Source organism: Melanaphis sacchari, unplaced genomic scaffold (assembly GCF_002803265.2).
Source record: "Melanaphis sacchari strain LSU unplaced genomic scaffold, SCAv2.0 Contig1927_pilon_pilon, whole genome shotgun sequence".
Lineage (NCBI taxonomy): Eukaryota > Metazoa > Arthropoda > Insecta > Hemiptera > Aphididae > Melanaphis > Melanaphis sacchari.
In genome coordinates, this window is record NW_020270932.1 from 1 (window position 1) to 12,103 (window position 12,103).

Genomic DNA, 12,103 nt, shown 5'->3' on the forward strand with positions numbered 1-12,103 from the left:
GAGTACTTCGTTCAGTTACGTATTGCTGTTACCAATTTTGTACACTTGTTTAGATTATTATGTATAATTTATCATAAACTATTGTATGTTCTAATACTTTATGTGATTATTTAGTGTAGAATTACCTACCACTTATTTACTTATATTGCCTAAAGAGATCAGATTGTTAATTTCAACTACAAAAACAAAGAAAAGAATATCGAAAGCTTTTATATTTAACCTAACTAAACACACATTATTACACATATGCGATGAAGATAATGTACCTCAAATAGTTCCTGTACTCAAAATATGCGATGTAACAATCTGTAAGTATACATCTATACATGCATCATACTTGTTCTTACTTAGATTACAAATGTTCACACATATAAAATAATAATAATATTGAAACGTATTCAGAACACTAAACGTAAATCTATTGATTGTACACATTTCAAATCAAAATCGTATCCACAAACATTTATATAAATCAAAAAGTCAGATACCTATTCACATTATACCTACTTACGTAAAACCAGAATATTGTGTTCGTGTACTATGTATAAATATATAATTGCACGTACACCTTCATATTATAAACTCAAAATATATTGTATAAACATCCGCCAAAACAAAATATTGTGATTTTAACTTGACACTTACACACACTTGTTGTAAGGTAAGTAGCTCTATTTGGTCAGTATTTTAGCATATATACTTTTTAAAGTTGCTTTTGACGTACATGAATAAGATCACGCATTTAAAATATTACTGTTTAAATTTGTAGCGATCACATATCAAGCAATCACTGCTGAAGAATCAATTTCTACCTCTTATATATATTACGCCTTGGCCTAATATTTACTTTCCTACGTCTTACTAAAAACTCAACTTAAACTTACTGACTAAGACTCAACGCTAAGTTTTGCTGCATATAAATAAATATTTTTTTACCTATAGTTTAGTTTGAATATTATATAATATTTAGGTATTCCAATAGGTAAGGTAACAACATAATGTTTTTTGAAATATTTTATCGTTTATTGTTTTACCATTTTATTTACGTTTTTTTCTAACTAACTCCAGGTATTTTACCTAGAACACTAAGGAGTGGCTTGGGAGGGGCGTAGGGGCCATGCCCCCCAAGACATCTCACTATTTATTCTGTCAAATATTTTTAATCATTTTATTTCGGGATTTGAACTTTCCAAAAATACAGTAAAACCTCTAAATACCGGACACTCTCGGTCGCCTTAATTTTGTCCGTTATTTAGAGGTGTCCTCTATTCAGAGTGGGGAAATAACTTGCAGAAATTAATAACTATGTAGTATGTACAACATTATTTATATGTATATGCAATATGTATAATAATGGTATATGTATATTATTTTTATTATTTTAATACAAATATTTATTATACATATTATGTATTATTTAAAGTTATGATATTATTATCTATATAAAAATTAATGAAAATGTAAACAAAAATTAACATTTATTGAAAAAATTAGTTACTTTAGCACTTGTTTAAGACCTTGATGCATAATCATTTCATGTATCAAGGCATTTTCTAATTCGACTACGTTGGAGAACAGTGAAGTGTTCTGTATATCGATAGAGGAACATAAACTGTTGAAAAATCGTATGAAAAATGTTTTTATCGACGCGATAACGGATGGATTAGATAAACTATAATTATTTTACATAGTATAATAATGAATAGTAGTCAGATTATATAAGATAGTTAGATAGATATTTATTGAGGCATTCCACGATTATTCAACATTTACGATAAAAATCGTCAAAATCAAAAATTAAATTGCCATAAAAGTGTCCGTTATTTAGAATGTCCGTTATTTAGAGTGTCCGGTATTTAGAGGTTTTCCTATATAAAAGTGGTGAAAATGTCCTCGTTCCCATAAAATCGTCTGCTATTTGGAGGTGTCCGTTATTTAGAGGTGTTCGTTATTTAGAGGTGTCCGTTAAGGGAGGTTTCACTGTATACCTATTGTCAATAGCCAAGGTTATATATACCAGATACCTATTTTTTATTTCATTAATATTAATATTTATATATATTTTTTTTTTTATGTAGTACCTATATAAATATTAAATACACAGTTAATTTTTTATCTAAATAATAACTTAATACACTAATTTTTGCTATATTATATAAACACTTTCTGACTAATTTTATTATAGTTTAAATATATAAATACAAAAAAATATTGCTCCTCTCCCCCCCCCCAAGCAAAGAACTAAAGCCACCCCTAAGAAAAGAATACTTTATTTTTGTTTTACATTTTTTCCAATACCATTTAATATTTATTGCCATCAGTATCATCAATCATCTATAATTATTAAACATACATTTACTCGAATTTGATAAGAATTTTTCTAGAACATGATACCTTATCATTTTTTTGTAATAATATGATTATGATGTGATTATGATATCTATTATCAAGTTTTAACTTACAATCTACTAGTAAATACTGATTACGATTTTTCTAAAGCCGAACACGCTCAGCATAATATTTACTATTTAATTATTTCGTATTATAAAATTAAAATTAAATAATTCATAATTACGATAGTAACTATAATAATCTTGAACAAATTAATTAATTAAGACCTATTAACTCATTTAGTGATTACTTATCGTATACCTTTTTACTATGCGTGCTATATCATAAATCATACAATTTTCAAGATGTTTTGTTTTCATAAAAAATTTTTAATACAAAAAATTGTTCGTCAATATAGTTCGTCGAAAAATTATGTTAAAGTAAAATATTTGACAAGTGCTTACTAATATTATTCAGAGCATTATAATATTTGTTTTATCCTTATTTTTTTGCAGCCCTTACGAAATTATTTAAAACAAAACTCAAGATTTTTGGATTCCTTAAGAATACACGTTAAAGCCGGAAATGGTGGTTTTGGTTTTCCTCGGTACGGTGGTGAGGGTGGTAAAGGAGGTGATGTCTGTTTTGTAGCGACAGAAGGTATGTATTATAATATGAATATCTTGGTTGATTTTTTCATGCACAATATTTTGTAAGATACTACGTTTGATTGATTTAATTTATTTATTTATTTTTTTAAATTATTATTTAATCAATTGAATTTATTGTGTCAACATATTTAATGTTTTAACAATGTTATAAGAAAAATATTACCATTAAAATACATTGTGCTATATCTTCTTTATTGAAGAATTGTAATATTCTATATATAAATGATATTTAAAATCACTTAAACCTAAAAGCTAAATAATATAATATGTTTGTATACATAGGTAAATTTTGTAGTTTGGTTGACATAAATAATATTTAGTAAATATTTTAATTTATAGGTATGACACTGAAAGATTTTTTAAAAAAATTTCCACAAAAAAAAATACGAGCAGAAATGGGTGGTAATAGTCATTCTAGACGTATACTTGGTCAAAGTGGCGAAGATAAAAAAGTAAATGTACCTACTGGTATCACTGTTTATGATGATAAAAATTTGTTGATTGGTAAGTACATTTTTTTAAATTTATATATTTGTTTCATATAATTAAAGTTATTCTTTTTATTAAAGTAAAAATATGTGTATTTTATGATCATATAAAATATTTAATTTCCCAGATCAGATAACAGAACTTCACACTAGTATACTATAATGATTTATACATAATAGTCAAGTATAGTATGCAAGATTGCAATCCTTTCACATTTATTATAAAATTATTGGTATTCTATACTTCCTAAGTAGAATTAACACTTATTATTTTTTATTATTTTCTAATTTATAAAAAATAAAACTTATTATATAATATGATTATAATATAGTGTTAATAAATTTTACTAAAGCATAAAATGTCAATTTTATTTAAGCTTTCGAGCTATCTTGATCATTTTAATATGCTTCCTACTTATGTTAAATTTGATGTCTAGTACAATATGTATGTAAAATTGTGTAACATTTTTTTTTCGAGATTATAAATCAGATTTTTGTCATCAATATAAATTTAATGTTACTATTTTTTCATTTATACTTTATATTTTATGTTATAGGTGAATTAAACGAGCCAGATTCTGAATTGATAGTTGGTAAAGGTGGAGATGGAGGTAATAAAACTAATGGATACTGTGGTTTAAAAGGGGAAAGCAAATCTATTAAACTTGAACTTAAGTTAATTGCTGATATTGGTCTTGTTGGTTTTCCAAATGCTGGAAAATCTACATTACTAAAAGCTATTTCTAATGCTAAACCAAAAATTGCTTCTTACCCATGTAAGTAAAATATTTAAAAAAAATAATTAAATATACTACTTTTATATATTTACAGTTACAACTATAAGACCAAATATTGGTATTATGACTTATGACGACTTGCGACAAATATCAATGGCAGACTTACCAGGACTTATAGAAGGAGCTCATTGTAATATTGGGATGGGACATAGATTTCTTAGACATGTAGAAAGAACAAAATTACTTCTTCTTGTTGTTGATATAAATGGTTTTCAATTGAATCCCAAACACAAGTTTCGATCATGTTTGGATACAGTAGTGTTACTAAATAAAGTTTGTATTTTAATCTTATTGTATTCAACTAATTAATTAAATAATAATTTTTTTTTACAGGAACTTGAGTTGTATAAAGAAGAACTACTAGATAAACCTGCTATGTTAGTAATAAACAAAATGGATACTGATGGCGCCAAAGAGAAATATTTAGAGATTGAAAATCAGTTAGAACATTTAGATGGTAGGTTACTTGCAGGGATGTATTGAAGTAATGAAGTGTATATGGGAGTATACAGAGTATAATATTTTAACAATATTAATAAATAAATGTGTATGAAAAAAATATTGATTTCGTTAGTATAAGTTATACAATGGGTCTAAGGTAAATAGTAAATAATATGTACATTGTTTTATTCTGACTTTTATTTTAATTGAATTTTTTAAAAAAAAATTTTGGTTACCTATGATCACTATATGGACTGAAAACACCATACAATATAGGTGATAGTAAATAGATTTCCTATTAAAAATATTTACAGTGGATAAAAATAAATTATATTATCCAAATATTATATAAATAACTAGTTTTTTTTTTTTTAATTACATAATTTTTATAAATTAAGGAGTAAACAATAAAAGTATGGTTTTTCACTAATTTTCTACCGCAGGGAAAGCATATTTTTGAGATACATTTTTAAAAATATGGTTGTATATTCAAAACATTATTTATTAATATATCTCTGATTATTTGTCTTTTTGTCAAATATCATAGTTTAATTTTTTAAGTTTAATGTGCAATTAATTTTTTCAGATACTATTTTATCATATCCGGATGAAATTAAACCATCTAAAGCTATTAAATTTGATAAAATTTTAAAAATATCAGCTAAAGATCAACCAGATGATGTGCAAAAGGTGAAGTCAACAGCTCGTGAACTTTTAGATATCAATGAAGAATTAAACAATAATATAGAATATAAATCTTTAAAAACTATCAAAGAACAGTTAAGAGAACGTGGTCCTGTCCTAGTATAAATTAATGTATATTTTTATTTTTGATACCAAAACGTGTTTTGTTATTATTATTATAATTTTTTTTATTATTCTTGGTAAAGAACTAAAGACTGTTGATTTAAATAATTAAATATTTTATTCAATTTTTTAATTCAAAATATTGTTTGAAACATAATATGTGGCACTCTTTGGTCTTCCTGAGTTCTGATCATTTAGAAAATTGAATTAATACACCGACAAAACTCAATAACTGTACTTAAAAAACAAACTTAAAAAAACAAAAGTAAATAATTGTTTTTTTAATTATCTTTATTCTATACATAAGTTTAGTATTTACTAATACCTATTTTTGAATAAATTATATATGATATGCATACATTATTTAATATTTATATATTCTCTGTCCAGCGAAAGAACATGGTGCAGCATAACAAAAATTAGTTCCTATAGTATAGTGGTTCTCAACCTTTTTATGCTCATGACACATTTCTTATAAGTTATAATTAAAGACCAGAATTTTATGCATTTGTATGTTCATACTGAGTGTATGCACTTATTCAAAGGTTTGAAATGTGGGTGATTCAGACCTAACTGATTCTATAAACCAAATTTAATTTTGCATATAATGGCATACTTGGAGAGTTGGGGTATATAATGTATTAATGTACATATTTTTTACAATCTTTGTAAATAATCAACTTATTTCATGTTTTAATTTTAGAAATTGTAATTTTTAAATACTGCTATACCTACTAGAAAAAAAAATAACCGTCAACACAGTATAGAATTTTATCTTCTCTAGTTCGTTACCGTGTTAATAAACTATTATTTGACAAATTAAATTACTTTTAAAATTACTTCTTAAAGTTGTGTAAAAATGTAGCATTCATTTATTAGCAACACCACAAATTTGATTATATTTTATTTGTTTAAACTGTTTTAAAAACAAAATTATGTTTTTTTTATTTAAATATTTTGTTGATATACTTAAATATTGAAAGATACAACACTCTAAATTTTGTTATATTTATTTGTTTTATTTGTTCTAATATTTGTAGTTGTTTAAAATAATATAAATTTATAATGTATATTTGAGCTAATTTTTTAATTATTTGTGCATATTAATGCATATTTTGACTCTTTTGCTTTGCATATTTGCCACATTTTAAGTGCATATAATTCTGATCTCTAGTTATACAGTTTGATAGAACGCTATGATAATAAAATAATAAGAAAAAAATAAAAAAAAGACATTTTTATTTTAATTATTATTTTTTATTATTAATATATTATATAATTAAAAATTAATACCTAGTAACACTATAAACATGTACCACTATCGCGGCACACCTACAGTTAATTTGTGGCACACGATAGTGTGCCGCAGAATATCAGTTGAGAAACACTATCTTATACACATTTCCACGACACATCTTGCCATGTTGGAACAAATCAGGATGATGGAATGTCACATAGAGATGCACAAAATTAACATGTTCTTTTGTTGAGTAGAATGTAGGTAAACACAAAAAAAAAAATAAATACACATCACTCTATTTATGTGTTTGATATTTGATTAAGAGGATGTATGTATCTATAGAATAAGTAAAGTTGTCTCTGATATAAGTATAGGTAATAATAGGTAGTGTAACATAAATAATGTTATTAATTCAATTTTCAAATAAAATGTGTTTAAACTAGAATAGTAACTGTATTAACTGATGAAATTTTAATTTAATTATGTGATAACTGTTACTTTCAGCGTTCGTTACCATTAAAATGTTTTGTAGAAAAAAGAAAACAGACAACATTGGTATTAAATAAATCCATTATACTTACATTATCTTAATTGATAATATAAATTATGTCTGTTGCTTGTTAGTAAATGAATAGGTACTAAGATATTTAGAAAAATATTATAAAGTTTGTTAAATATGGTATACTGCTATTCTAATAAAAAGAATATAATTAAATAAATAAATTGAGAAAAATATCAACAATTTTATTATAACTTTCATATACCTATTAGAGTCTAGACATTTTAATTTCTGACATTAATAAAAAAATATCTCAATTTATTATAAGTAGGTACCTAAAACGTTTAATTTATTATCATATTTATTTATTTATTTATTACTATCATATGGTAGATATTATCTCTTTTACTAAAAATTTTTTTTGAAAATTTGATTTGCAGAGTAATGTACACACCTATATTTGTATCAGATACATATTTTAAGCATAATTCTATAAAAAATGTATCATTAAAATAGGTAATATTTAAATTGTTTTGTATTTATCTTATGCATTTAAACATATCTATTTAAAACCAATAGTATTTGCATATAAATAATATATGACTTGACCCATTCAACCTTGTTGTGTTTTAGAACATCTAGGTTTTAATGCTTAATTAGGTATATATTTTAAATATAATAAGGTTAAATATTGAATAAAAAATTAAATTTGTGTTAGGTATACCTGTAATAACAGAAATATAGATAATATGAAATACAAATTAGGTTTTAATTATATTTTTATTTTAAAGCTTAATGTATATAGATAGATAGGTACTTACATTGAAGTAGTAAATTTAAGGATGATTTTGGTATTTTATGTTACTTAGGTATATAATAGATTATCGATAGGTAGGTAGATACATAGGTATTACATATTGTTTTAGTCTTTGATGAAATAATAGGTATGTTAATATACTATATACTACTGAATATTTATTTTCAGAACTAACTTGTTATTTTAATAATCACTAGGTATCTATTTTTATAGAAAAAATATTCATTTGTAAACATACGAGTAATTTGTGTTTTAACTAATGTAATAAAAAAACAAAATATAGGAACTGATTATTCACTGCATTGTTTTCTACTTGTCAACATGCACATTGCACAGTCATAAAATTGCTTAAAGTTAAAATTTATTTAATTTAATGTAGTTGTAAATAGTAACAAACTAAAGTTTGTAACGTTGGTATCAATTTTTCTAAAACTATAAGTCTATAACCTATAAATTTGTATTAACTATAGCCTATAGGCAATTATAAAATTACCAATTGATATAATTCTTGTTTGGAAAAATTAATTAAACATTTTTTGTTGTTTAAATGTTGATATTAATATAGGTGGGTACCTATTATGAAAAAAAGGTACTTTGGCAGTCTTAGCTATAACCTTACAAAGTATTGTAGGTACGGTTGTGAAATTTTAAAGAATTCTATTAGGAGGTAGGTACCTACTTATGTATGTTTTTAAAATAAGTTTCGTCTACGACATTGTCATATTTATCAACAGTAATACGTTTTATAGTATGGGTAAGTAAATGTATTTTAATGTCTATTAGATCTTAAACCGGAAGTATAATTATTAGCTATTTGTATTTTGTAATAAATAAAGGTAATTTAATGTAACGTATTTCACGTATTGTGTTTTTAAGAACGTATTACCAAATTAACATGTTTATTATTTTACATAATAGCTCATAATATTATACAAATATGAAATAAGTAATAATATGCTTGGCAACAAATATAACCTTAGGTATAGGTAGGTACAATAATTAGTAATTACCTATTTAAATATTATAAAATCATAAGGAACTACGATTAAAAATATTTATAAGTTATAATCTATATTATTTTACCTAACTTAAGTATAAACAAAGATTAATTATTGATTTTAGGTTTTGAGAGTAGTGATGAATTAATTAGTTTTACTATAACGAAGGGGATTTTTATATTTTCCTTGGTTTTTATAAAGTTATCCTTTATGTTTTTGAAATATTAGTAAGTAGATACCTATTTAATATTTGGCACATTGTTGATATTAGTGTTGAGTGTTGACATTTAAAATACATGTTCAAATACTAACATTTTTCCGCTTACGTCAAAATTGTAAGGTATTTATCATTAATTTTATGTTTATTATTTTCTGTTTATCTATCTATAAGGCTATATAGATAACCATTATTGTCCTGTGTTATGACGTATATAATGTGTACTCGACATGAACATTTTATTGTAAGTTGGGATTAAAAAAATGCTTTCATATTATCATTGACTTTACAATTTGTTTTAAATAAAAATAAAGTATAACTTCAAAATGTATAGTAAACTTATAGAATTTCGTGGGTACAGTAGAGGTAGAACATAGAATTTTAAAAATAGATATTTGTTCTTAGCCAAAAAATTATTGACCGTAAGATCACGTTAAATACAAGGTGACTAAAAATACTACGTAAAAATCGTTTCCACCCTACTCATAAATTAAGTAGGCGCCATTCGCTATTTTGTACTTATTGATAGGTAACTATTGCGCAAAATAGACGTCCTATTCGTTCTTGGAACTAATACATTCATTTTTTAAAAGCAAGATATCTGCGCAGATTATTAATACATTCAACATTGTTAATAAAAGTATTAATGTTTTAACGATTAGACGATCACATAGCGAGTTTAACAAAAACGTGTATAATGTATATGTAATATATATGTATACTTAATAATGTACTTTTCTTTGTGTATAAAATTAATTTTATATCTTAAATGACGTACTTACACTTTTCACTAGATATTTTCAATATACATCATCCTCTCAAATTTATCGTGTTTATTTTCATTGACAATTTAGTTTTAACCACCACAATGACAAATGAGGTAATCATTGCAATCTAATAATGTGGGGTTTCTGTTGTCAATTACAATTTCAGGCCGACACGCACGACGTATACAGAGCATTTAAATTGACAACAGTGGTCAACATTTAATAAAACTGTAGTCAAAACAATGGCATTTTACGTAATATTATGAAATGCATACAATCCATTAAAAGTATGGAATACCTAGGTATGTCAATATTGTTCGTTTATACTTGACAAGGTAAAATTAGATCTATTTTTTTGTGATTTACTATACGTTTTGAGCTTTTATGCAGCTCTGTATAACGAAATTTATGGCTTCAAGAGGTTGTCCAAACATATTTTCCTACTCTAATTTTGTCCCTCAGTGACCGCCATGTGGTCCCTTCTGGTCCATTGCCAGTTCTAGATGGGAATCCGCGGACAAATTTTCTTATTCATTTTCTTGTGACAAAATCGTTTTCATTTTATAAGTTATAACAAAACTCTTTAGTTTGTTGTTTTAACGAAGCAATATTCGCGAGTTTTTTGTATCGTTTTTAGTTTGTTATTTGTAGTTTTATTTTACCGTTTTATATAGCACAATAAATTGTTTTTATAACCATGTTTTCTAGTGATTCGTGATGCAAAGTTCTAGTTGGATTGATCTATAACAATAATTTTGAAGGTCGAGGATAAAATATTGTAAGTACGCAATTTTATATTACAATTATATTTACCTTGATATTGAATCTAAAACAATACACTTTTAACCATTGAAATTGATCTTTATTTATTTAGATATATTTATATTTAATAAATAATTTTATATTTTTGTTTTATCTTAAAAAATTTAAAAATATAGGCCGGATATTCAATGTATATCAATTACCATATCTTGGCATAATGATGTCCCTGTTTATAGTCACTATGTGACTATATAATAATTAATTACAAATTGTAATTAATGTAAAATAATCTCTGATATCTACCATACATTTTAATTTAAAACTATGTATTTTTTTAAGAAATTCATTAAGTAGATATTTACAATTTTATCTTAAAAATAATATTTTGTTATTTTTTGGGTTTACTCTATCACACTAATTTTATTTATTATAATTTATTAACAAATCTAACATATATGTATAATAATATTCAAATTAAATCAGCATATACGTCATTAAAAATAGTTTTAAACCGAGATTAAAGATTTTTAGATATCCAAGGGGGTCACACAAGACAACTGATATCTTTAGGATGTACGGTTTTTTATATAAATATTATTGATAAGATTAAACTAAAAAACCTAACGACCTAAAAATAAAAATAATTATCAATTAAATGTAATAATTGTATATAGTTATAATTAAATAACCATAAGTATTTAACTACTAAATTGATAATTAGTTATCTTAAATAATATTCGTAATTACTAACATACTAGTTACTAGTATGACGTATAAATGAATATAAGGTCAATACTTATAAAAGTTATAAATTGATTTTATTTTCGACAAATACTTGATACCTAATGGCTTATACCTATTGTATAAAACAATTGACTTTTGAATAAGCAATTAATTAGTTATATAAAGGTAGTATAGGTTTTAAAGTTTGGATGAACACACTAGCCGTAGATCAATATTTTTCTAGTATTACTAATTCAACAATTCTGATTATCAATAATTTAAATATCCCATACTTGTAGGTTATAAACTTATAATTTTATAACTCGTTTAAGATTTGATTTTTGTACATTGAAATTTTCAGAAAAATATTTTGTTTAGGAATATTAAATTAATAAAAAATATTACATGCCAAATAAAATAACAATAACGATGAAATAGCAGTTTAAAAAAAAAAATATATCAATATTTGTTTTACTATATCATTATGTACAATGTTTTTATTTGTTGTTAATGCAATAACGCATTAAAAGTTAAAACCTACATTT

At 24.3% G+C, this 12,103-nt stretch overlaps 2 protein-coding genes across 5 annotated transcripts in view; both read left to right on the forward strand.

Moving 5' to 3' along the window:
* Positions 1-2,573: 2,573 nt before the first annotated feature.
* Positions 2,574-5,594, forward strand: LOC112592775 (GTP-binding protein 10 homolog). 2 transcript variants are annotated; one of them, XM_025336924.1, is made up of 7 exons: positions 2,574-2,771; positions 2,847-2,991; positions 3,342-3,506; positions 4,048-4,101; positions 4,322-4,560; positions 4,621-4,744; positions 5,315-5,594. In XM_025336924.1, the coding sequence occupies exons 1-7, from the start codon at positions 2,697-2,699 to the stop codon at positions 5,536-5,538; spliced, it is 1,026 nt and encodes a 341-aa protein (XP_025192709.1). In that variant the 5' UTR covers positions 2,574-2,696; the 3' UTR covers positions 5,539-5,594. The 2 variants fall into 2 exon arrangements, with proteins under 2 accessions (XP_025192709.1, XP_025192708.1); XM_025336923.1 differs by having other exon boundaries at positions 2,583-2,771; positions 4,048-4,266; positions 5,315-5,593.
* Positions 5,595-10,575: 4,981 nt separating this feature from the next.
* Positions 10,576-12,103, forward strand: part of LOC112592776 — a 19,536-nt gene continuing 18,008 nt past the window's right edge. For all 3 annotated transcript variants that reach the window (XM_025336928.1, XM_025336927.1, XM_025336925.1), the window contains exon 1: positions 10,576-10,851. The gene's annotated coding sequence lies outside the window, so the exon portion shown is untranslated. The remainder of the gene's footprint in view (positions 10,852-12,103) is intronic.